Source organism: Amphimedon queenslandica, unplaced genomic scaffold, assembly GCF_000090795.2.
Source record: "Amphimedon queenslandica unplaced genomic scaffold, v1.1 AMPQUscaffold_13468, whole genome shotgun sequence".
NCBI classification, from domain to species: domain Eukaryota; kingdom Metazoa; phylum Porifera; class Demospongiae; order Haplosclerida; family Niphatidae; genus Amphimedon; species Amphimedon queenslandica.
The window spans coordinates 318,710-344,419 of NW_003546296.1; the positions used below are offsets into that span (position 1 = coordinate 318,710).

Below are 25,710 nucleotides of genomic sequence, written 5' to 3' on the forward strand. Positions count from 1 at the left end.
GTATAATTAGATTTTTTTCAATTCAAAATTTCAAAGAAACTTGTTGAAGATTATTATTTCATTTTTCAACAAAAACCTGAGAAATTGATTATCAAAAATAGAGTTTATAAAAGGGAAAAGTTCTTGTCAGTTTAGCTTGAAGTGGGGAGGTCATTGGGTGTGATTTCCAACCATGAGTATCCTGTACACTTCATTGGAGTATACTAGTTTAAAGGGACTGGGGACAGACTCTTGAACTGAATCACAGAATAAATCATTATTAATATCATCAGGAAAATAATTCAAATATACCTGTAAAAGAACAATAATTAATTATATAAATATTATTATAATTAATTAATTAAATGTTATTATTATTCTTACGTCACTAAGAGCACAGCCTTTACGATACTCAGCATGACACATTGGTGTTTCCATGACAACATACTCCACCCCCAACCCTCTCAAATTATTATAAATAACTTCAGGAGACCTTTTACTATATATGGTATACACTAGGAGGGCCCTCTCCCTAAAGAACATGAAACCATATTCTATGATTAGTAGCTCATTACTAGTGACATCATTATTCTATTATTAGTAACGTCATTATTTTATTTTTAGTAACATTCACCTCAGGTCAGTGTGTTCATAGTGAGGGTGGACCACTATTGGACGATCAGTCGTTAGTTTAATGGAAGCCATTAAAGGCAGGCTACCACCAAACACTCCATCTAACATAAGAAACAGGACCAGTATACATGAAGCAGTATATACAGTACTAACAGTAGATGCTACTGTGTAGATTAGGTATAATAGTTACTTTTTGGTAGTGAGTCGTTAATCCAGTTGATCATCTCCTCTAGCTCAGGATTACTATATTCTCCGATTATACTCTATTAACACATGCAGTTACCATAGCAACAACATGTTGCCATAGTTACCATTTGCTCGTTTAAGTTATAAAGTCCAGCAATGGAGGAGAGAGCTAATGCTCCACCTAAAACCCACGCCCTCTGTCTCGAGGACAACTTGAACAGCTACACATGACCAAGGATCAAAGAGATACCAATAGACAGAAGCATACCTTTCTGCTGGCCAATAGACCTGAGATTATACAGAGGTGTGGGGTTAGGAACAGTTTCAATCTCATTATTAAGAATGACATCACAGCAAAACAAGATAACTGAAGAATATGGTACAACCTAACAGCCTAAAATAATAATAATAATAATAATAACAACAACAACAACAACAACGTTTATTACCTGAGTATTGTTGTCAGTAGTTGCAACATTAAGGAACTACATAAACAAGAGGAAACTATGAGAACTATATTACTACCATACCTGTCCCATTATTTTAAGCATTATTACAATTGTTAGTGGCAGCAGAATAGTCACTGATAGTTTCATAAAGTACTTGAAAGATATGAAGTCAAACTCTGCAGCACAGGTGTACAGTTGAGTATGGAAGTCTTGATAAGAAGTAAACTTAGACAGTAGTATAGAGCCAATATGAGCCTGTCATTATTAATATGAGAATGACTAGAAATATTGTATTGACTGATGCATATCAACATACATGCAGTGTAGAGTGTATGTTGGCCCATTTTATAAATGTCCATAATTCAAAAACTATTTGTTGGAATCAGCTCAAACTTGCTGCACAGCATAAGGACATCAATATGTATCAGAAAATGTAATAAAAATTGGGGGTAATTTTTTGGCCATTTTTCAGGAAAAACCATGGGTTATAGTCCACTTGTGTTGTGCAGAAAGTTTGAACTGATTCTAATCAAAAATGAATATTTTATGAGCTATTAAAGTGTCACTAAAATTGGATAAAAGACCCTGTACTATAGTACATGGTGTCTATTGTCACGTTCTTGTTGACATTCACTACTTGACCTTCCTCACTCATAGACATCCTTATTTACAAATTATGAATAAATACAGCAACAACAACAATTAATAATTAATTAATAATTAATTAATTAATTAATTGGAGACTAACATCATCTTTGATTCCCAGTAAGTATCCACTGGTTACCTTAGCAACCAAAACCAGAACAACAACTAGTGACATTCTCAAAAACTAACAACAACAATAATAATAATAATAATAATGATAATAAAATTAGCTTACTGATATAAGTAGTGTATATCTGAAACAATGGAAGGCTTCATGACAAAGAGCTATTGTCTATTTTATGGATAATTATTAATTTATAATAATTATCAATACTGCAGTAATGTAACAGTAGAGACTAGAGCCAATGCCAATATTAATAATAATAATAAACAATAAGAGGAAATGGGCAGAGTAGAGTGACAATGGACAGTATACTAACAGTGTGTACTGGACAATGGAATATTAATTATAAGAATTATTACTGGAGAGCAAGTTGACAGCCAAGAAATGTAATTAGCTTGAATTGGAAATGATACAGTACAACAGTACAAGGAATATATGAAGAGGAAATGAGTGGGAGGAGCTTACCAAAGAGGAGAGGAGAGTGAGCATTAGGTATGAGGTTAGGAGCATTACATTACCAAACTGGACAATATAATTAATTAATAACACAATCTATACAATAATGAATAATAATTAATATTTTAATAATAATAATATCATTATACCATTAGTGTTAGGAGAATTCTAATCACTTTACTTTTGGGAATTAACCCTAAACTATATACACACATGATGGACAGGACCTGCAATCAATCAATCAATCAATCAATCAATCAATAATACATTACTTGTGTTAATATTGTAAACTGTGAAAACTAAAAAACAGAAAGGAGAAGCAAGTTACCATGACAAGAACACTGGGTACCTGCCAGGGTATCATAAAGAAAAGTGTTGAAATTCCAAAAAATAAATAATTAATATTCTTAACACTGCCCTGTATGTTACTAAAAATAGAATTTCATTATTAATAGAATATGTTACTAATAATAGAATATTGATTACTTAATGATTTTAGTCAAAAATAGAAACTGTAAAAACAGAAATGGCATTGAAAAGCTTTCTCTTAGGGGCGGAGTCCACATCACTCTGGTAGCCTAATTATTAATAATAATAATAATAAATGACCACACCCAGTTGCCATACCCACCTCTGAATGATTATAAAAGAACATAGCAACTGATAATAGACCACCAAATAAGGAGTTACTATATTTAGTAACACAAGAGTATGACATCATAGTAAATAGGTGTGGCTTACCTCAAATAATGTGACAATAGAAATATTGAAATTGGCAGTAAAGAGTTGAGTGCAAATACACAGTACATGTAGAAATAATGAGGGACAGTCAGTCCTGTAGAGAAGGTCCAATGAAGATTAATTCAATGAAGCACATCAACAACAACGTTATGACAAATAGGCCAAACCATGTGCTATAGTACAGGGACTTTGGCCAGTAACTTCAAATATGACTAAAAAGTCTAATTTTGATCGAAATAAACTCAAACCTTCTATATAACATCAGAATTTGTATGCATATTAGAAAATATCATAAAAATTGAGAATTCTCTACTTTTCATTTTTGGCAAAATTTGTTCTGAGACCATGTACTACTATACAGTAGCATTTGGCATTCATTTACTTTCAGATGGCTATCTCCATCAATTGTTAGTGTAGGACAATAACAATCAATTGTTGTTGTTGTTCAGTATCTTAACAATACTCAATTGTTAGTCCAGTACTAACAATAGGATTAGATGTCCAACAGTATCTTTCATAATGAACATCCTGCCAGTAGTAGATATGCTTTTGTGTACTATAGTACAGGGATCTTGGCCCGATTTTGGAATAACTTTAAAAATTCATAAAAAATCAAGTTTTGATTGAAATGAGCTCAAACTTTCTACACAACATAAGAACATGTATATGCATCAGGGAATGTTATAAAAATTGAGAATTCTCTACTTTTCATTTTTGGCAAAATTTGGCCTGAGACCATGTACTATAGTACAGGGACTTTTATCCAATTTTGGAGCAACTTTAAAAATTTGTAAAAAATCCAATATTGATCGGAATCAGTTCAAACTTTCTACACAGCATAAGAACATGTATATGTATCAGGGAATGTTATAAAATGCTTTAATAATTATGTACATGTATTGACATGTACCTGTACAAGTTATTATTGAAGACATTCCTCGGCCTCGTTCAATTTTAAAACAATTCTCAAAATTTAATTTCAAAGTATCAGCAGTCACTCTAAGGCCTCGATACATTAATCCTATTATTACCTAAATGGGCGGAGCTTATTGTAGTTAATTAAGTAGGCGTGTACTTCTGGATATAAATTGAATCTTTTTAAGGTGTTGATAGTGTCAGGATATTCTGTGATATTGTCATTAATTAAATTATTGATTCCATTAATCACACTATCTGAATTAATAATGACTTTATAATACGAATAATATAAGCCCTAAAAGTGGGAGGAGACTAATTATTAATTAATTAATTAATTACCATTTCAGTCCTCAGTGAGAGGTCTCTTTCCAGAGGTGACAACGCTGAGAAGTAACGATCATTTTCAAACAATAAACTTAAATGTTGACTAAAAATAATCAATAGGATAATTAATACTGTTGCCATGGCAACAAACATACCTGTGAAGCAAGCCAATGAGTAAAACTAATTATGTAATAATGATTAATTATTTTTATTATAAATGACAATTTTCATTATTTTACCTGCTCCTATTATAATTAATTTATTATTATTGATAGTTGGGGCTCCTTTTTCCTTCTCTTTTGCTGTTTCTCCTTTAATAATGTTCTTTTTCTTACCCATTTAGCTCCAAATTTTAACCCTTTTAAGAAATTAGTTCATTTCATTATTAAAGTTTGGCTAATTAACTATTATTAATTTATAAGTTATTAAACTATTAATAAAAATGGCTTATAAAAGGCATCAATCCTGCAGCAAGTCTCTAGGAGTGTAAGCTGACCAAGAGATCATGATTTTGTCCATTTCTTTGAGTCTTACAATTCTTTTCTTTGCAGGAGCAAGTGGAGTAGATATTGATGACCTCCATGATGCTACTGGTTTCTATGAAATAGAGGCACTAGTACAAGGCTGGAGACAGCTCAGCAATGAAGAGAGACTTGAGTTTAAAGAATTCATTGACTCGGTCACTGGAAGAAGGAGCAATAGTAGTAATAATAGTGCAGTAACTGAAGGTCATAGACATCGCAAGTTCACAACATACCCGTCAATTGGCCTGTATTCATATAAAAGCTACCTGTACTACTATCCTACAATCCACTGGAGTCTCAGTAGTACTCCTGATACTAACAATTACTGGGTGGGTATTTACAAGGTCGGTGCTACTGATAGGCAGTACCTGGCATGGCGGTGGGTTCGAAAGAATACCAAAGGCTCATACTACATTGGTAAACTGGCCACTAAGTGTTTAGAGGTGTCCACCTCACGTTATGAGGAGTTTGAGTTACGTTTATTTAAAGGAGGCTATCAAAGGTTGCCTGCAAGCAGCAATAAGTTGTATGGCAAAGTCAATTCATCACCACCTAAATCTGCTTCTTATCAAAGCAGGAATGAGTCTGAGCTAGATCCTCAAATGAAATCATTTATACAATCTCTTGAAAAAGCACTTGATTCAAATGCTGAATCTACACTGACTAAGGAGAATCTGCAAAATCTTTGGTTTCAATTTAGTGAGCAAGAGCGTGACTTGCTTTATCCGATATTGGAACAAGACTGTCTTCCTATTCATATAAGGAAACCGGAATATACTGATGATGAGGAATGGCCTGAACCACTGAAAGTGTACCCTGATCTTCCTGATTCAGTACCAACAGCAGCAGAAGAGGAATGTAGCATATGCAGTAATAGACTGTGGATATCATTGAAGCAAAGTTATACTTACGTCTATCCTGCAATCAATACCCAGAAAACACTGTCTGGAAGATGGGCATGGCTGGGAGTATATAGGAAAAGATCGTAAGTTATATACAAATAATTTATGATTAACGTTTAGTGTTGTTTCTTTATAGTACATCGCCCTATCCTGCCACAGGGTACCTGAGATGGCAGTGGGTTGGTCCAGGATACAAGAGGGTCTCTAAACTTGGGTGCATTACGGAACACAAACATGGGCCAATATCCCAAGTGTATGAAGGTCCAGTGTTTGACTACATTGCTTCAGCTTACACTCATATTGGGTTTGGGTCTGGCAGTATTTATGCTGCAATTAATGTGACTCCTGAGTGCTGAGCAGGCAGTTTAAAGGCATCAGAAGTAGAAAAGGAACAATTCATTAATTATTTAGTTTAGCTTATTATTAGTAGTCAACCTAGGACATTATTTTTTTGATTTTTCTGATGCAACAACAAGTTTAATAAAAACAAAATTGTATTACATTAGTAATGAAATGGGGAGAACTATACCCAATGACAATAATATATCTAAAGCATTATTAACAGTTAATTCACTTAATCATCATCAACAATAATAATTAGTTAACTATTGAAATTAATTGCCTGAAGCCATATACTATACTACAAGGACTTTGGTCCAATTTTGGAGCAACTTTAAGCATTCGTAAAAAATCCAGTTTTTATCAGAATCAACTCAGACTTTCTACAAAGCATAAATATGTGGAAATGTTATAAAAATTAAAAATTTTCTACTTTTCATTTTTGGCAAAATTTGACTCAAGACCATGTACTAGTCTACTGTATAGCTCCAAATTTTTGTCGGTCAAAAATTTTGTCATAATTAATTTTGTGAGTTACAAAATTTCATCAAACAAAAATACCTGACAAATTTGACAAAAATCTTTATTGACAAAAAATTTGGAGCCTTACGGTATTATAGTTCAGGGACTTTTCCTGATTTTGGAGTAACTTTAAATATCTGCTAATTTTGATCAGAATAAACCCAAACTTTCTATACAACACCACATGTATATGTAGAAATATCATAAAAATTAACAATTCTCTTCTTTTCATTTCTGGCAAAATTTGTTCCGAGACCATGTACTATACAGTAGCGTTTGGCATTCATTTACTTTCAGATGGCTATCTCTCCATCAATTGTTAGTGTAGGATCCATGCCTATTTCAATTGTTATTCTAAAAATAGTCAATTGTTAAAAGGATGAGATGTCCAATAGTATGTTTCATAATGAACATCCTGCCAGTAGTAGATATACTTTTGTGAGATTTCCAGGAGTGTAAGCTGACCAAGAGATCATGAATTTGTCCATTTCTTTGAGTCTTACAATTCTTTTCTTTGTAGGAGCAAGTGGAGTAGATATTGATGGCCTCCATGATGCTACTGGTTTCAATGAAATAGAGGCACTAGTACAAGGCTGGAGACAGCTCAGTGATGAAGAGAGACTCGATTTTAAAGAATTCATTGACTCAGTCACTGGAAGAAGGAGCAAGAGTAGTAATAATAGTGGAGTAACTGTAGGTCATAAACATGACAAGTACAAAATATATCAGTCACTTGACCTGTACTCATATTACAGCTACCTGTACTACTATCCTACAATCCACTGGAGTCTCTGTAATACTCCTGATACTAAGGATTACTGGGTGGGTATTTACAAGGTCGGTGCATCTGATAGACAGTACCTGACACACAAGTGGATCGGAATGAATGCCCAAGGCTCATACTACATTGGTCAACTGCTCAATGAGTCGAATACAGGAGAAAAATCCAAAATACGTTTTGAAGAGTTTGAGTTACGTCTATTTAAAGGAGGTTATAAAAGGGTGAGTGCAATCAGCAATAAGTTGTATGGCGTAGTCCGTTCATCACCTTTTACAAAAGCTTCTGATCAAAGCAGGAATGAGCATGAGATAGATCCTAAAATAAAATCATTTATACCATCTCTTGAAAAAGCACTTGATTCAAATGCTAAATCTACATTGACTAAAGAGAATCTGCAAAATCTTTGGTTTCAGTTTAGTGAGCAAGAGCGTGACTTGCTTTATCCAATATTGGAACAAGACTGTCTTCCTATTCATATAAGGAAACCGGAATATACTGATGATGAGGAATGGCCTGAACCACTGAAAGCGTACCCTGATCTTCCTAAGTCAGTACCAACAGCAGCAGAAGATAAATCTAGTGTATGCAGTAATAAACTGTGGATATCACTGAGGCACAGTTATACTTACGTCTATCCTGTTCTTGACACCAAGAAAACACTGTCTGGAAAGTATGCCTGGCTAGGAGTGTATAGGAAAAGATAGTATGTTATATACAAAAATTTATTATTAACATTTAGTGTTGTTTCTTTATAGTACATTGCCCTATCCTAGTGCAGGGTACCTGACATGGCAGTGGGTTGGTCCAGGGCAGAGAAAGGTTTCTTACCTTTGCGACATTATGGATCACAATCAGGGGCCAATATCCCAAGTGTATGTAGGTCCTGTGTTCAATCACATTGGATCAGCTTACACTCAAGTTGGTTTTGGGTCTGGCAGTATCTATACTGCAATTAATGTAACTCCTCAGAGACCTTAGCATTTGGTTTTATAAAGGCATCAGAAGTAGAAAAGGAACAGTTCGTTAATTATTATGTAGATCTAGATTTAGTTTAGCTTAGTTATTACTAGTAGTCAGCTTAGGACATTTTTTGATTTCTGATGCAACAACAAGTTTAATAAAAGCAACATTATTATTATTCAGTAATGATACAGTAGTAATGCAATGGGAAGAACAGCAGCCAAAGCTAATTAGTTAACTATTATTGATGGTCAGGTTAGTTAGGCCACTCCAATAAGATTCATAGTTTCCCATTACAGAGGCGGGCCTGATGCGGGCGGGCGGGTTTGTTCATTTTCATTAAATTTATTCATTATCAGCTGTATAAATTGCTTGTATAATCAATGAAAAACCGCAATAATGAATAGCGATGCGGCCCCATGCGGGCGGGTAATGGGAAACAAGGAATCAAATTGGAGTGGCCTTAACTATTATTAATTAACCAGTCCCGTGATACAGACACTCCCAGCTAGCCTGCTCCAAAGCTAAAGGTGTAGCTCTCTCTCTTTCTTCCAATGGATTTCCTTGATGAAAGGAATGTCTGTGGCCAGACCATACTGAAACTAGTCTCCAGGGCTAATGCTATCATAGCTGAGCTGCTCCGTCTCTCTCAGTTCATCCCTCCAGTACTGAGACTGGACAACCCGAGGGACAGGCAACTCTACGAGTTTATACTCCCTGACTTTAGGTACTTCAACGGACCCGAGTTCTTTGAAAGCAAGATTGATGCTAGCATTGTAAGATTATTATCAGTCGAGAGTGAGAGATTGTAGTGTGGGTGTGGCTCAAAGCTATTGTGGGTGTGGCTATAATCAATTAATTAATAGGAGCTACAGGACAGAGATGAGGAATTCAAAGAGAATCATTTGGAAATAATTAAAAGATTTTTTAAAGTTTTTGAAAGCATTTACCGATATGTTAATGACCTGAACAGGTATTAAATAAATTGATTATTAATTATTATTATTATTAATTAGATTTTTAATTGATCTTTATGAGGGCGTGTACGTTCAATTGACTTTGGAATCGGTTCTACTAAACATTGATGGAAAACAATTACTGGTAATTAATAATAATAATAATCAATTAATTGATAATCAATTAATTAGAGTGAGGCCTTGTACTTGTATGGTATCATGTTATTGATTACTGACGAGAAGATTGACGGACTCATACGGGAGAGAATATTAGTGGCCTTCCACCGATACAGGTATGTGTTACTATAAATAGACTTACTAAAAATAGAACATTTGTCACAGTGCTGAGACGTCAGTTGACAGTAATGTGGATGATGTCTGTAAGTTGTTGAGGAGCACTGGGTTCACCAGCAGTCATAAACCACAGAATTATCCTGAAGACTTCTTCAGTAGAATACCAATATCTGATGAATTCATATCAATGGTGATTGGACGCCTTCGGTCTGATGATATTTATAATCTGGTGGGTGTGGCTTATCATTATTATACAATACCTGTCCGTTAGATATCCAAGTACCCAAACCCTGAGCACAGAAGCACTGCCCTAGCTAACCAGGCGGCCATGTTGTACGTGATACTTTACTTCTCTCCTGCTACACTCCACAGCAGGGAGGCACAAATGAGAGAGATTGTAGACAAGCACTTTCCTGACAACTGGGTCAGTGAGTGGAATTTATTATTATTATTATTATTATTATTAATTATTATTAGGTTATTAGTATATACATGGGTATAACGATTGATCTCCTTGATAAGTGGGAGCCATATAAAGCTGCTAGGACAGCTCTAGCTAATACACTGCAGGCCGGGAACATACAGGCTCAGGTAATTAACAGTGGGTGTGGTCAAGAGGCAGGGCTTACTGTACTTATTGATTGTATGTAGGCTCGGAGGTTTCTGTCTAAAGTACCTAAACTGAACAAAGCAGTAAGTGGAGTACTTGTATCAGAATGTAGTACGACCTGTACCTTTAGATGGAGGGGTACCTTACAGAGGGTACCCTAACTGAGATGTATGTTCTTGATAACCTCTCTCGCCTGATGGGGTCTCTAAGGGACTCTAATGCCACCCTCCGATGGATAATACTCCACACTGCACCAGGTTAGGGGGACACAAGGGGTGGGGCTAATGGGTGTGGTTTAATTCCAGTTGCTGATCACAATAAAAAGTGTAAAATGATACGAGAGGAGATTGTACAGACAGGGTACGACCCCAGGGGGCTGTTCCAATTTTTATTAAACGTCTCACAATTTGAATTCATCATGAAAGAAGTAAGATACATTTGAGGAGATTATAAATAATATCAATTATTGTTCATTAGATGTTTGAGCACTTGTTGCAAGAGAAACAGAACAAGTGGGAGCTGTACAAGAAAGAGGCGAGTGAGAGAATGGCTGAACTAGGGGAGGTCTTCTCTGGAACCAAACCACTGACCAGAGTGGAGAAGAATGGTAAGGAGGTGTGGTTGGAGGTGTGGCTTATATTGAGTATATTTTAGAACATTTACAAGCTTGGTTTACCGAGATGGCTAGTCAAATTAATCAACTGAACTATGAGGACGCAGTCACTGCAGGAAGGAAGATAACTCACTTACACCAAGCAGTGGATGAGGTACATTCAGTAATGAATAAATAAAATGAATAAATTTATGAATAAATAAAATGAATGAATGAATGAATGAATAAATTTATGAGTAAATAAATGTGTGCTTGTCGTTAGGTCCAAGAGTTCCACCAGTTGGAGACCATTATGCAAGTGAAACAGTTCCTTGAAGACACGAAAGGGTATCTCATTAAAATGTTAAGAACTGTCAATATAAAGGAAGATGTAAGTGGGTATGTCAGTGGGTGTGGTCAACCCCTCCTCTTTAGAACTTGTCTCAGTTGGAGATCATTGCTGATCTATCCTATGCCTGGATACTGATTGATAAGTAAGAATGAGCCACACCCACTTTATAATGTTACTAAAAATAGTTACACTCCCTACATGCAAGAAGGGATCAAGAAGAAACCACAGCTAGTCATTAAACTGAGATCAACCTTCCTTAAAGTAATAACCATTAATAACCATTAATAACTATTAATAACTACTAATAACTACAGATGAGCAGTGCCCTTGGCCTCCCTTTGCAAAGGATAGATCAGGCCAGGAGTAATGACCTTGGGTCAGTCAGTGCTTACTACTCAAGGGAACTCGTCACCTACGTCAGGAAGGTATGGGAGAACCTGTTGTTGTTTACTGTTGTTTATTGTTGTTTATTTTTTAGGTTTTACAGATTATTCCGGAGACTATGTTCTCAATATTACACATGATAGTTAAAGTATTGACTCACGACATTAAAGAGGTAATTAATAACCATTAATTAATATTAATAACTGGGCCACACCTTCTTAGGTCCCAACTCGATTGGAAAAAGACAAAATGAAAGAATATTCTCAACTTGATGACAGATACAAAGTGGGTTGAGCTTATACTCATTGACTCCACCCCTTTTATTAACAACAGGTAGCGAAATTAACTCATGACATATCAGTCCTCACTGAAGGAATATTAATGATGAAGACCACACTAGTGGGGGTGATAAAGGTGAGGGGTGGAGTTAGGGGGTGTGGTTACTGTGATACAGGTAGACCCTAAGCAGCTACTGGAGGACGGTATTCGTAAAGAGCTTGTGAGACAAGTAGCTGGAGCACTCCATCACGGACTCATCTTTAACCCTAAAGCAAAGGTAACTGTTACCATGACAATGGTATCCTAGCAACCAACCTATAATAGTCTAGTGAGCTTGTTCCAAGGCTGGTGGGTCTTGCTGATAGAATGAACGGATTCAAGAGATCCTTTGAATATATACAGGACTATGTGAACGTGTATGGACTGAAGATATGGCAGGTAATTTTAATAATTAATTAATAATAATAATTTAATTTTAATAATTAGGAAGAGATTTCAAGAATAATTAATTACAATGTTGAGAAAGAGTGCAATAGCTTTCTTGAGAAGAAAGTAAGCCACACCTCCTAATTAATTATTTATTGACCACACCTTCTAATCAATTATTCATAGGTCCTTGATTGGGAGTCGGTCTATCAAAGTCGTATCATTCCAATACCTCAGTATCCTCCTGTGGATCAGCTATCAGTTAATTTCATTGGACGACTAGCACACGAAATACTGAGAATAACCGACCCCAAACTAACAATCTATGTAGACCAAATGAACACTTGGTAATTAATTAATTAATTAATTAATATTAATCAATCAATTAATTAGGTATGATAAGAGGACGAATGGTGAAGTTGTTAATTTGAGGCTTTGGGAGTATCTTGAGGTAACTCAGTATATCTTTGTGTATTTCAGTATATTCTTGTTTATTATAGAAAGCTGTTGATATATTTGGTTTGAGTGGGTTGGACAGATTGTTTTGTTTCATGATTGTCAAAGAAATAAAATATTTTATAAAGTATTTCAAAAGGTATTATATTGATAATTATTATATAAATACAGTTGTTGGTTTTTGCATTTAGAAATTTGTTAAAATTGAAAGAATTCCAAATGTTACTTAAGAAATTATCTCAAGTTGTACGGTCACCTCTCACTTTGATTCGTAAGTACAGTATTTATGTATTATTATTATTATTATTATAATTATTGTTGTTATTATTATTATTAGCTGAGGCTCAGAAGACCTATGGGTTCTTTGTTCAGAAAACCGTTAAAGTTTGGGATCCTTATCTTGCTTGTGTCCTTCGTGTGGGACAGCTCCAGCTGATTCGCTGTCAGATAGCAAACCAGTTAAACCGGTGTGGCAAGTTTGATTCAAGACTATTAGTGAATGCTTTAGAGACTTTTAACAAGTAAGAGATGAAGCCACACCCCCTAATGAACCGCTCCCCTATAGCTCCCTACTGTCAGCAGTTGAGGCTCATTATAGGGACCCTGACAAGCCTTACCCTGGGGTTAATGAACAGGACAATGATATTCTCTCAGAGCTGACTCCCTACCTTGAAACAACTGGAATATCTGATCCACTGTCCAAAGTACTGATTACTAGTTATTAATAGTTATTAACTCATTAATATTCATAGATATACATCACTACTGACGTGATGGACCAGTTCTCATTAATTAATTTCTTGTTTGTGATTTCTCAGTTATCTCGTCTCACATACACTAAAACCACAGGTATTAATGTTATTCATTATTATTATTATTAATTGTATGGACAGGCTCATTGACTGCTAAGAAACCTGTTGATCCAATTGATGGAGCTCCTTTTGTTGCCGGTTGTGTCACTTTATTGAGACAATTTCATTCGGACAATTCTGAACAATGTCTCCTCTTCTTAGGACAGTACATTAAGTCACTGATGGAAACCAGGTAGGAGGAGCTATCAGGGAATGTTATAAAATTGAGAAGACATGGCTTCATAGTTTCATGTACAAACTCTTATTCCTTTAGTAAAGATAAAGGTGACATTACTGGAGATGCTTTCAGTGCCCTCTGCTTTATGGAGGAATATGCTCATTACAGTCACTTACCTAGAAGAGTAAGCCACACCCACTAGTTAATTAATTAATTATAATTAATAGTGTTTGGAGCAATACGTCCCAATGTATTTACTTGACGAGTATCGATATCACATCAATTAATAACTATTAATGTTTGCTGTGTACATAATAATAATAATAGTAATAGTTATTTGTTTGAGAAATTTTTAATTAGTTAACTTGGTGATATTAATCCTGGGGGATCCTAAAAGCCAATTAATAATAATAATAATAATAATAATACATTCATTACCAGTGCTGGTTTCTTGTATTCAGTGATGTGAGACACTATATAGCTGACGATATCCTTAGCAGTCCGGCAGTCCTCAGGTAGTTCCCTAGTGATGCCCAGTATGGCCCCTGACTCTCGTACATAAAACTCTAAATCGTCTTCAGTACCTGCATGCATGTATATCTAATTAATGCCCATTATTCTAATTAATGCCCATTATTCTAATTAAAGCCCATACATTTGTTAGTAAGTTGTGATAGTCGTACTCTCTCGGAGGAGAAGCACTCGTCAAGATCAAAGAGGTCCAGAGCTGGAGGAGGAGGCTCATGGAAGGAAGGAGGGAATACTGCTGGTTGTAGTGGAGGGAGGGGCGTCTCAAACTGAGGAGTGATGAGGGAAAGAGGCTCGTGTTTCAAGTGAAGTTTATCGTAAGATCTGTTGTTAGTAGAAATGGCATCATAATGACATCATCGTGTACATGGACTCACTTGATAACTTGAGGCAGTAGTCGTGTGTCTAGTGAGTATTGTTGAGAATGGAACAAAGATGTGAAGTCTGACGGGATCTATAAACAGTTGTACATGTACAATGATCTTATTATAAAGTACCTCGTCACTTTCTTGTAAGCAAGTCCTTAATTTTTCTGAAGCTTTACCAATGTCAGGTTGCAAGTGAAAGTCAGAAATCTATCAATTGATTCATTGATTATTGCAGTACATGTTTGATTACCTCTGGGTCATCAGCATCAATTTGATTCAATTGCAATTCATCAGTTGTCAGCCACTGAATTATAACATTGAATATCTATAATTATTAATTAATTACAAGACAATGTTATATTATTGTCTTTACTGTCTCATTCCTTTCTTTGTGTATAAAACTATCAGAAAACATTTGAGCTGATCCAACCACAGCTAGTTTACCAGACTATAGTAGCAATACAATAGCAGTAACAGTCTCTCAGTGTATTACCTGCCCAGCAGTACAGAGAGCACAGATTGGTCTGTTCAATGGATAAGAAGTGGCCCCTGATGATAACACTGCCACTGCTGGTTTCTGTACAGTCAGTGTCCCTCCATATGGATACACAAATGGGACTGACCTACAGTACAAGTGTACAAGGTGAACAGTTTATGTCTGACTGGTTGTGCATGTGCTCTTACTGGAATACAGTCGAGTGTCTGTTCATTTCATAATCATTTACATCTTCTGATCCACTTGATGCTGCATTAATTATTGACCTATCATTATTAATTAATAATATTGTTAGACTATGAATATTAATTACCTATTTAATATTCCGTTTGCTATAAAAGATTCCTTTGGATGTAAGAACTTGTGATAAACACTCCTCACTACTGAATCTATTAAATATCAATAGCTTTAGCCCCACCCTTGACCACACCCACCATTATTAAGTAATATTCCGAATTCTTCCAGTAAAAAGTTGATGTTACATTCCTTCTCTCCTCCTTCGCTCATTAAGAGAAGGACACACCCCCCACTACTGATGTAGCTACGTAGAGCATTGAACTATGGAAATGGAGACACTAGATGCCATGATCTTATAACCTACCTCAGCTAGTGAGAACTTTTCTCTCGGCAAACCAAATATTATGAGAGCAGCCATTTTGAGTCTATCAAAAGTGATCTCGTCCCTCTGCTGTCTGACTGTCCAGTGAACCTTCAACCTGCTGTGTATTAGCTTGAATCCAGTACTGGGAGTGAACATCTCCTGTGTAATGTATAGAGGGTAAGGTCCATTGGATACAGTGCAGTACCTTTTTTGAAGTGTTGAATAGTATTAGCTTTCTGTCATCATCAAGCAAGTGATCTTGCTGCCCATTCTGTGAATTTGGAGAAAGTAAAAAGAGCAAATTATTCACTGACCTCCTCAAAATGGTTTGATATCTCTGGCATATTATTTGAATTATACCCATTCATTCTTTTCTTGACTGTCACTGTTTGTTTACTCCGTAGATCTATATTCTAGCTAGTATACGGAAATAGTTGTTTATCCCGTATATTAATAGGATTCTTTTGGACACTTTAGCTAGTTATTAATATTCATAACCACTTTTGGCACTAAGTTTTGAATTTACAACACTAATAAGACAAGAATCATAAAGGATAATAGTTCTATTGATTGTTATAGCATAGTTCATCTTTGTTTATTCATGAATTCTTTCACCATTTGGCTAAACTCTGTTATTCCTTCAAACACTCCTTCTCCTTGAACAGCGCAGGTACCCTGTACCCTCCAGTCCCTGTTCTTTACATTATTCAGTCCTAGTTTCTCTGATACTTCTGCTGGTGACTTTGCCTGTGGCTGATCTTGCTTATTTGCCATTACAATTAACGGTACATTTATCATGTCCTCAGATTCTAAAAATAGATATTAATATCAGTACAGATTCTTATCATGTAATGTTAGTACCTAGTATCCACTCAAGTTCTTCTTTGGCTTCATTAAACCTTTTATAGTCTGCACTATCAACAATGTACAATAGTCCATCACAGTTCTGAAAGTAGTGTCTCCACAAAGGTCTCAGTACTTCCTGTCCTCCCACATCCCAGACAGTGAAACTCAAACTCTTAGTTGGCTGAACTGTTTCCACGTTGAATCCAAGTGTTGGTATGGTGGACACAGTTTCGTTTAGCTTTAGTTTGTAAAGTAGAGTTGTTTTTCCTGCTCCATCCAGTCCAAGCATTAGTATCTTTGCTTGTCTTGGAGTAGTAAAGTTCTGTATTGCATCATAGAGGATTGAGGCTAGCTGACCCATTTCGTCTGCTTTGATTCTTTAGCTGCTATTTCTTTATTCTCTTTCTTTGTTATCTTTTTCTGTTTAAAAATGTCTTCAATAACTTTCCTTTTATACCCTACACAGTAACTGCCTGTCAGTGTACATGTGTATGTGAGTTGTTTTATCATTTCTTGCTATGCTAGTTCTGCAATCATCATTCCTTACACGTCACTGGTTGCTTATACTGTTACTATAAATAGTAACAGTGTCATATTCCTTTTTAGTACCAATGAATATCATTAATATCCATATATGGGAGTGTATGAGCCCCGCCCTTATTGCATTTGCAGCAACAGTTCTTTAACTATGGAGAAGTTCTTGTTCTTATGTTTGAGTTTCCATCTACTAGTGAGCCTCTCTTTGGGAGAGGTAGAGCTGATCTGTCCAGCTGTACTAACTGGGGTAAGTGCTGTCCCTGTATGAAAGGACCCAGTGTATTATTACCTAGTCTAGCTACTGAATAATGAACTGGCCGATAGCTTTTTCTTTAGAGCAGTGAATGATGCATGTATTTATGTTGTGTAGACACTTTGAGTTAATTGTACAACTATTTCTCTACACAGAGTGAATACACTTCCCTCACTCCTGGCCCACGCTCCATTGCTTTTAGAGAAACCATCCCCAGACCAGGTACACCCAATCTGTTCCACCTGCAGCACCTCTCCCTCTCTCTCTCTCTCCCTCTTAGGATCTCCATTTCGTGTCAGTATATATCGTGGGTCCACTGAGTGTGTATTCCTGGATCACATCCCCTACCAAAGAGGGTCCAGTACTTATTACATGACTGTTGATATTCCCAATATCTCATGCACTAGGAGCAACAACTGCAGACTAGTCCTTAGACAAATTGATAGTAGGTTCCATAATTTATGTATTTATTTATTTATTTCAATGCAGCTACATCTAATGGTTATTGTCAGTATCCTAATGGTTGTAACGTGTATAATTCAACAACACAAATAACAGTCAGGTATTGTATAATAATAATAATAATGAATGCATCTCTTTACATTTCAGAGGTACTTCCACTTCTTGTTCTGGTGTCAGGAGGAGACCAGCTGTAATGTATAACTGGCCGTACGACCCAACCCAACTATACACTGTAATGGTTTTAATAGTTATTAATAGTTAATAGTGATTATTAGCTATTAATTGTTATTGAAATACTTTAGGCCACCATAAGGAGCGGTACATCTTCATCAAGAGCAGCTGGTCAGTTCGTCCTGATTGGATCAAACCTAATATACAACATTTCAATGACAGTTCCCTTTACGTAAGAATTGATCATTAGTTAATTATAAATTATTATTATTAATAGTGGCTCTGGCAGAGGAGTCTCCTTAAGGTTCTCATACTACCCAACCACAGAAAGAATGGAAGTGATCTCAACTCTCAGTAATGTTAACGTGGAGAAGGGCTGGACCTCAGGGACCTGGTCAGGACTGTCTGATAATGAGAGGAGACTGTTCAAGGTACCACAGTCTAATAGCAGCTGCCTCTTTATTATCTTACAATAGAATGGACTCATCTTCATAGACATTGTTGCTGATTCCACCACTATCACTGGACAAATACTCCCAGCTGGAAATGTAAATTTATACTAATAGTTGTTATTATTTGTAATGTTGCTCTAATAGACTGGAGCTGCTGATAATCGCTATGGCAGTGAGTATGGTTCGTATACCAGTGGTGGTTGGTTCACTGGTAACCCATTCACTGGGCCAATGGCTACTGCTACCTTCTTCTCTTCACCTTCTGGTCGGCCTTGTACCAACAGCAGGTACTTTGGGGTAAGTCAAGAGACTCAATGAATCATATTGTGATCCTCTTACAGTGTATGCTGTCTACTCTTAACAATGGAGGGGGTACTGCAGCTGTATCACTGACCAGTAACAGGTATGAGATATAGTAATTCATTAATTAATTATTCACTTTAGGATTGTGTTCAATATTCAATTATTTAATGTTTCAAACATTAACAATATTAATATAATGGGATTAGCTACACAAGGTAAGTTATTAATAGTTATTGATAGTTATTAATATTTATTAAAAGCAATTGACTTGATGTCTTATTTGTCTAATGGTAACATGGTGACTGGAGTAATGGACATCAGCGACCTCCAACAGAATAGATTAACATCTGGTACTAATGAATATTAATGCAATGAATATTAATTGATTATTGATTGATTATTAATTAGGTTTGTCCACTCTATCAGTATCAACTTCTGCTGGTCAGTTATCCTGTGGTATTGAAGAAGGAATGATAGTCAGTAATTAATATTGATTAATTAATAATATTTTATCTATGAATATCATTATAGTCAATGTTAACCAGTGGTGTTGAAGTACCTCCAGTAGGTGTGGCTACCAATGGTTCTGGCTCCGCCTTTTTGTCAATTTCAGTTTCCGGAGACATTAAACTTCAGGTTACGGTAAGTGCTCATTACCATAGATATACGACTGTTAGAGGGATTGGAGACTCTTGGCAATTAGCACAATTAGTGCCTACCATCCGTGTTTGCCTTAAGTCACACCCCTTCACAATGGCAGCTATCATGATCCTTTCAAGAAACTACTCCAAATGCTATAAGGCCTACAAATAAGCATTGAATACTACAATAGATAATGATATTGACAGATAATTAAAATTTGTGTTCTATAAGTGCCTTTGAAGCATCATATCTCCTATATTCATGATTCTTTTAAACAAAAACCTCAGTTTTATCCTTCCATTTGCAGACCTATAAATACCAAAATAAATATTACATCAACTTAAAACTGACATTGCCAAATATTTCATCATAGTAGCTCTCCATTAATGAAAGTCTTACAACCATTCATGATTCTAGTTAGCTGGTTCAGTCCCACAAAGTCAACAAGTGGAAAATACCCTTTAGGCTCTACTGTTGCAGTATCTACATCTGTAGGCACTTATAAAGGACCCAGTCAACTACTTTAAACCTTTACCTAACTGCTCAATACCTTACCTGTCTGTATTAAGCTTCCAAACTAATACAATAGTCCCACAAAAATGTACTGTTGGTTCTGCTCTTCCTCCATTGAAATAGCACAAGGTCAAAGAAAAGGCGTGACTATGAATATACTTAACACAAACGCGGATGGTGAGTGTAGTAGTAATGCGCTCACGTGACCAGTCTCCAATCCCTCTAACAGTCGTATATCTATGTCATTACCATGGTAACGTTATTACCATGGTAACGTTACCCTTCATTATTAATAGTTAAATGGTTTGACTTCATCTTTATTGAATTCACATCTTCATGGCCCCGCCCCCTTGGGATTAGCTACCAGTTCAATACCTTATGACCTCAGTTCTAAGATCAGTGGAAAGAATGGGAGCAGCTGGAACATCAACACTGTACTTAAGGTAAAGCAGATTTACAAAAATGGCTCCGAAATCATTCCAAAATTTTATTATATTTTCTGATGCATATTGATGTCCTTATGCTGTGTAGAAAGTTTGAGCTGATTCCAACTTCAATTTTTTAGGTTATGGTGGTTTTAAAAAAACGTCAAAAATCTGAAAAATACCCAAGGCTATAGTCCATGGTTTTTTCCAAAAAATGGCCAAAAATTAACTCCAAATTTTTATTACATTTTCTGATACATATTGATGTCCTTATGCTGTGTAGAAAGTTTGAGCTGATTCCGACTTTAGTTTTTTAGGTTACGGCCATTTTAGAAAAACGCCAAAAATCTGAAAAATGCCCAAGGCTATAGCCCATGGTTTTTTCCAAAAAATGGCCAAAAAATCACTCCAAATTTTTATTACATTTTCTGATGCATATTGACGTAATTATGTTGTGTAGAAAGTTTGAGCTGATTCCGACTTCAATTTTTCAGGTTATGGCCGTTTTAAGAAAATGCCAAAAATCTGAAAAATACCCAAGGCTATAGCCCATGGTTTTTTCCTAAAAATGGTCAAAAAATCACTCCAAATTTTTATTACATTTTCTGATACATATTGATGTCCTTATGCTGTGTAGAAAGTTTGAGCTGATTCTGACTTTAATTTTTCAAGTTATTGCCATTTTAAGAAAACGTCAAAAATCTGAAAAATACCCAAGGCTATAGCCCATGGTTTTTTCCAAAAAATGGCTCCAAAATCACCCCAAATTTTTATTACATTTTCTGATACATATTGAAGTCCTTATACTTTGTAGAAAGTTTGAGCCAATTTTGAGCAAAAAATTTGTAGTTATTGACATGTAAAGCGATCCAGGGCTTTAAAGATTGGGTCACCTTTTGTATAAGCATAAAAGGATATAGTTCTGGATATTAACTTTCACCTTTAACTCATTGATAGAACATATCAGCGTCTGAGCTGAGGTATTTCAAGGAAGGATTGTTCTACCTGAACATGCACACGACTGCTAACCCCAGCGGAGAACTGAGGGGACAAGTATCAGTAATAGGAGACTGGGTCTGCCCTAGTACTGGGGCCCTTACCAACCAATGTAATGTGCAGCTGCTATTGCTATTGCTATTGCTATTATTATTATTATTATTTATTAGGTAAATACATTAGCCTTATGTTGTCAGGAGCAGCTCTTGCTGACAATACTAATAATAACATGAAACCAGCTGGAACTGGAGCTGCTATCATTGACAGAGTTGGAAGAATACAATTTAGGTACTTGTCTAATACGGTTGATTTATTAATCAATTTCATTTATTTATTTTAATTATTTAGTATATCGTTAATGAATGTCCCTGATGCTACAGTACAGTTTATGCTGACCAGTCCAGGAGGAGTTTTAATAACTAGTAATAACTTCCAGACCAGCCCCAACAGAGACAATGTAAAAGAATTGATGGTAATTATATAACAATATTAATAATATGTAATTAATTAATTAATTCCAGGGTTATTATCCAGCTAATTTTGATGATGTTTTATCTGATGATGTCATCAATTATGCTAAAGCTGGTCGTCTTGGTTTTAATGTGACCACACCCACTTATCCCGGCGGAATAATGTATGGGTCTATACCATCCATTGATACCAGTGGGTGTGGTCAAGATCAATATGTAATAAAAGTGGGAGGAGAGAATGGGTGGAGTCAGGGACAACGCTACCTGCCTATCAGAATCCTCCAAGGAGATTCATTGAATTTTGAATTTCAATCACCTGATAATGTATATCTAATGGAGAACAAAGTAATTATTATTTTATTAATTATTAAGCATTCATCAACTATTATTAGAATCGTTATGATGGCTGTGTTTTTAGCACAGCTACATTGCTCTTTGATAGACCTGGAACATATTCTTATACTCCACCTGCTACTGGTACCTACTACTTTGCATCCAATTCATCTTGTCAAGGGCAACCGCCAATGAAGATACCTGTATATGCAGCAGGTAATGGCTTAGTTTTACTATTAATATTATTATTATTATTATATTATTATTATTATTATTATTATTATTAATACAGAGGCCACAGTGTCAGTAATGGACAGTAGTACATGTAGCCAGTCCCTCTATTCCTATACTGTTGATCAAAGGTACACTAATGAAGGGAGTCCTGCTGGAACAATAGCTGCTTCAGTTATCGGAGCCATTATGGGTGTGATACTTGTTGTCACAGTAATTGTTGTCACGGTGATAATGATAATGAGGGGAAAGAGTGACAGTGCAGACTTACCTGCTAAAGCTTAAGACAAGACAGAAACACTAAGAGAGCCTCTACTCTTGATACAGTGCAGTATTTATATTAAAAATTAAACTCTTTGTTTTAATTGCATTTGCTGTTTTTGCTGTGTTTTTATTTTTTATTTTTCTGCAGGGCAGTTTTAATAATTATTATTACATTAAATAGTTCACTTTTGCTGATCATAAGTACATTTATGTGTATCAGAAAATGTAATAAAATTAAGGAACTCTTCACTTGTCAATTTTAGCAAAATTTAACAAAAATCCCTGTACTATAGTACAGGGACTTTTGTCCAATTTCGGAGCAACTTTAAAAAATCATAAAAATCCAAACTTGATCGGAATCAGCTCAAACTTTCTACACAACATAAGTACATGTATGTGTATCAGAAAATGTAATAAAATTGAGGAATTCTTCACTTGTCAATTTTAGCAAAATTTAACAAAAATCCCTGTACTATAGTACAGGGACTTTTGTCCAATTTCGGAGCAACTTTAAAAAATCATAAAAAATCCAATCTTGATCGGAATCAGCTCAAACTTTCTACACAACATAAGTACATGTATATGCATCAGAAAATGTAATAAAATTGAGGAATTCTTCACTTGTCAATTTTGGCAAATTTTGACAAAAATCCGTGTACTATAGTACAGGGACTTTTGTCCAATTTCGGAGCAACTTTAACAAATCATAAAAAATCCAAACTTGATCGGAATCAGCTCAAACTTTCTACACAACATAAGTACATGTATGTGTACCAGAAAATGTAATAAAATTGAGGAATTCTTCACTTGTCAATTTTAGCAAAATTTAACAAAAATCCCTGTACTATAGTACAGGGACTTTTGTCCAATTTCGGAGCAACTTTAAAAAATCATAAAAAATCCAATCTTGATTGGAATCAGCTCAAACTTTCTACACAACATAAGTACAGGTATATGCATCAGAAAATGTAATAAAATTAAGGAATTCTTCACTTGTCAATTTTGGCAAATTTTGACAAAAATCCCTGTACTATAGTACAGGGACTTTTGTCCAATTTCGGAGCAACTTTAAAAAATCATAAAAAATCCAAACTTGATCGGAATCAGCTCAAACTTTCTACACAACATAAGTACATGTATGTGTACCAGAAAATGTAATAAAATTGAGGAATTCTTCACTTGTCAATTTTAGCAAAATTTAACAAAAATCCCTGTACTATAGTACAGGGACTTTTGTCCAATTTCGGAGCAACTTTAAAAAATCATAAAAAATCCAATCTTGATCGGAATCAGCTCAAACTTTCTACACAACATAAGTACATGTATATGCATCAGAAAATGTAATAACATTAAGGAATTCTTCACTTGTCATTTTTGACAAAATTTGACAAAAATCCGTGTACTATAGTACAGGGACTTTTGTCCAATTTCGGAGCAACTTTAACAAATCATAAAAAATCCAAACTTGATCGGAATCAGCTCAAACTTTCTACACAACATAAGTACATGTATGTGTACCAGAAAATGTAATAAAATTGAGGAATTCTTCACTTGTCAATTTTAGCAAAATTTAACAAAAATCCCTGTACTATAGTACAGGGACTTTTGTCCAATTTCGGAGCAACTTTAAAAAATCATTAAAAATCCAAACTTGATCGGAATCAGCTCAAACTTTCTACACAACATAAGTACATGTATGTGTATCAGAAAATGTAATAAAATTGAGGAATTCTTCACTTGTCAATTTTAGCAAAATTTAACAAAAATCCCTGTACTATAGTACAGGGACTTTTGTCCAATTTCGGAGCAACTTTAAAAAATCATAAAAAATCCAATCTTGATCGGAATCAGCTCAAACTTTCTACACAACATAAGTACAGGTATGTGTATCAGAAAATGTAATAAAATTGAGGAATTCTTCACTTGTCAATTTTAGCAAAATTTAACAAAAATCCCTGTACTATAGTACAGGGACTTTTGTCCAATTTCGGAGCAACTTTAAAAAATCATAAAAAATCCAATCTTGATCGGAATCAGCTCAAACTTTCTACACAACATAAGTACATGTATGTGTATCAGAAAATGTAATAAAATTGAGGAATTCTTCACTTGTCAATTTTAGCAAAATTTAACAAAAATCCCTGTACTATAGTACAGGGACTTTTGTCCAATTTCGGAGCAACTTTAAAAAATCATAAAAAATCCAATCTTGATCGGAATCAGCTCAAACTTTCTACACAACATAAGTACATGTATATGCATCAGAAAATGTAATAAAATTGAGGAATTCTTCACTTGTCAATTTTGGCAAATTTTGACAAAAATCCGTGTACTATAGTACAGGGACTTTTGTCCAATTTCGGAGCAACTTTAACAAATCATAAAAAATCCAAACTTGATCGGAATCAGCTCAAACTTTCTACACAACATAAGTACATGTATGTGTACCAGAAAATGTAATAAAATTGAGGAATTCTTCACTTGTCAATTTTAGCAAAATTTAACAAAAATCCCTGTACTATAGTACAGGGACTTTTGTCCAATTTCGGAGCAACTTTAAAAAATCATAAAAAATCCAATCTTGATCGGAATCAGCTCAAACTTTCTACACAACATAAGTACAGGTATATGCATCAGAAAATGTAATAAAATTAAGGAATTCTTCACTTGTCAATTTTGGCAAATTTTGACAAAAATCCCTGTACTATAGTACAGGGACTTTTGTCCAATTTCGGAGCAACTTTAAAAAATCATAAAAAATCCAAACTTGATCGGAATCAGCTCAAACTTTCTACACAACATAAGTACATGTATATGCATCAGAAAATGTAATAACATTAAGGAATTCTTCACTTGTCATTTTTGACAAAATTTGACAAAAATCCCTGTACTATAGTACAGGTACTTTTGTCCAATTTTGGAGCAACTTTAACAAATCATAAAAAATCCAAACTTGAT

At 35.1% G+C, this 25,710-nt stretch overlaps 7 protein-coding genes and 1 long non-coding RNA gene across 8 annotated transcripts; 4 read left to right on the top strand and 4 right to left on the bottom strand.

The window, feature by feature from the left end:
* Positions 1–6: 6 nt before the first annotated feature.
* On the bottom strand, positions 7–4,834 carry LOC100641166 (probable C-mannosyltransferase DPY19L1). Its single transcript, XM_019994666.1, has 22 exons — positions 4,695–4,834; positions 4,611–4,635; positions 4,471–4,558; positions 4,289–4,426; positions 4,124–4,244; positions 3,214–3,307; positions 3,104–3,161; positions 2,959–3,050; positions 2,822–2,900; positions 2,745–2,771; positions 2,622–2,699; positions 2,482–2,568; positions 2,128–2,184; positions 1,996–2,076; positions 1,329–1,502; positions 1,248–1,283; positions 1,067–1,192; positions 924–1,019; positions 803–875; positions 614–713; positions 364–511; positions 7–291 (listed from the first exon to the last, which is right to left on the bottom strand). Exons 1-22 carry the CDS (start codon positions 4,792–4,794, stop codon positions 151–153), a joined length of 2,019 nt encoding a protein of 672 aa, XP_019850225.1. The 5' UTR covers positions 4,795–4,834; the 3' UTR covers positions 7–150.
* Positions 4,835–4,919: 85 nt separating this feature from the next.
* LOC109580990 (uncharacterized) lies at positions 4,920–6,423 on the top strand. Its single transcript, XM_019994670.1, has 2 exons — positions 4,920–5,964; positions 6,018–6,423. The coding sequence occupies exons 1-2, from the start codon at positions 4,961–4,963 to the stop codon at positions 6,235–6,237; spliced, it is 1,224 nt and encodes a 407-aa protein (XP_019850229.1). The 5' UTR covers positions 4,920–4,960; the 3' UTR covers positions 6,238–6,423.
* Positions 6,424–6,973: 550 nt separating this feature from the next.
* On the top strand, positions 6,974–8,512 carry LOC109580989 (uncharacterized). The gene is made up of 2 exons (XM_019994669.1): positions 6,974–8,226; positions 8,279–8,512. Exons 1-2 carry the CDS (start codon positions 7,217–7,219, stop codon positions 8,499–8,501), a joined length of 1,233 nt encoding a protein of 410 aa, XP_019850228.1. The 5' UTR covers positions 6,974–7,216; the 3' UTR covers positions 8,502–8,512.
* Positions 8,513–8,967: 455 nt separating this feature from the next.
* Positions 8,968–14,262, top strand: LOC100635478 (WASH complex subunit strumpellin-like). The gene is made up of 32 exons (XM_003385264.3): positions 8,968–9,259; positions 9,350–9,456; positions 9,500–9,584; positions 9,632–9,732; positions 9,782–9,962; positions 10,005–10,157; positions 10,211–10,324; positions 10,385–10,426; positions 10,474–10,600; positions 10,649–10,770; positions 10,821–10,950; positions 10,998–11,110; positions 11,219–11,326; positions 11,371–11,429; positions 11,473–11,548; positions 11,602–11,712; positions 11,766–11,843; positions 11,894–11,956; positions 12,005–12,085; positions 12,126–12,227; positions 12,275–12,388; positions 12,437–12,502; positions 12,563–12,723; positions 12,770–12,827; positions 12,877–12,971; positions 13,024–13,103; positions 13,170–13,353; positions 13,398–13,536; positions 13,585–13,681; positions 13,726–13,876; positions 13,958–14,045; positions 14,089–14,262. Exons 1-32 carry the CDS (start codon positions 9,038–9,040, stop codon positions 14,146–14,148), a joined length of 3,468 nt encoding a protein of 1,155 aa, XP_003385312.1. The 5' UTR covers positions 8,968–9,037; the 3' UTR covers positions 14,149–14,262.
* On the bottom strand, positions 14,155–16,278 carry LOC100641293 (intraflagellar transport protein 52 homolog). Its single transcript, XM_003385309.3, has 14 exons — positions 16,169–16,278; positions 16,060–16,125; positions 15,855–16,013; positions 15,688–15,811; positions 15,567–15,642; positions 15,442–15,519; positions 15,251–15,380; positions 15,131–15,205; positions 15,008–15,082; positions 14,887–14,964; positions 14,767–14,843; positions 14,517–14,713; positions 14,300–14,445; positions 14,155–14,251 (listed from the first exon to the last, which is right to left on the bottom strand). The coding sequence occupies exons 1-14, from the start codon at positions 16,220–16,222 to the stop codon at positions 14,222–14,224; spliced, it is 1,365 nt and encodes a 454-aa protein (XP_003385357.1). The 5' UTR covers positions 16,223–16,278; the 3' UTR covers positions 14,155–14,221.
* Positions 16,279–16,355: 77 nt separating this feature from the next.
* On the bottom strand, positions 16,356–17,197 carry LOC100641419 (ADP-ribosylation factor-like). The gene is made up of 2 exons (XM_003385310.3): positions 16,716–17,197; positions 16,356–16,663 (listed from the first exon to the last, which is right to left on the bottom strand). The coding sequence occupies exons 1-2, from the start codon at positions 17,059–17,061 to the stop codon at positions 16,440–16,442; spliced, it is 570 nt and encodes a 189-aa protein (XP_003385358.1). The 5' UTR covers positions 17,062–17,197; the 3' UTR covers positions 16,356–16,439.
* A 145-nt stretch (positions 17,198–17,342) lies between these two features.
* On the top strand, positions 17,343–22,951 carry LOC109580991 (uncharacterized). Its single transcript, XM_019994671.1, has 21 exons — positions 17,343–17,484; positions 17,646–17,712; positions 17,771–17,935; positions 17,980–18,052; positions 18,100–18,184; positions 18,255–18,355; positions 18,401–18,554; positions 18,600–18,671; positions 18,720–18,872; positions 18,917–18,978; positions 19,020–19,093; positions 19,139–19,228; positions 19,287–19,354; positions 19,410–19,520; positions 20,330–20,476; positions 21,416–21,566; positions 21,625–21,742; positions 21,803–21,926; positions 21,976–22,269; positions 22,317–22,473; positions 22,550–22,951. The coding sequence occupies exons 1-21, from the start codon at positions 17,389–17,391 to the stop codon at positions 22,771–22,773; spliced, it is 2,586 nt and encodes an 861-aa protein (XP_019850230.1). The 5' UTR covers positions 17,343–17,388; the 3' UTR covers positions 22,774–22,951.
* LOC109580992 (uncharacterized) lies at positions 19,637–20,287 on the bottom strand. The gene is made up of 2 exons (XR_002184460.1): positions 20,076–20,287; positions 19,637–19,829 (listed from the first exon to the last, which is right to left on the bottom strand). It is a non-coding gene; the product is annotated as an uncharacterized LOC109580992 (long non-coding RNA).
* Positions 22,952–25,710: the final 2,759 nt, after the last annotated feature.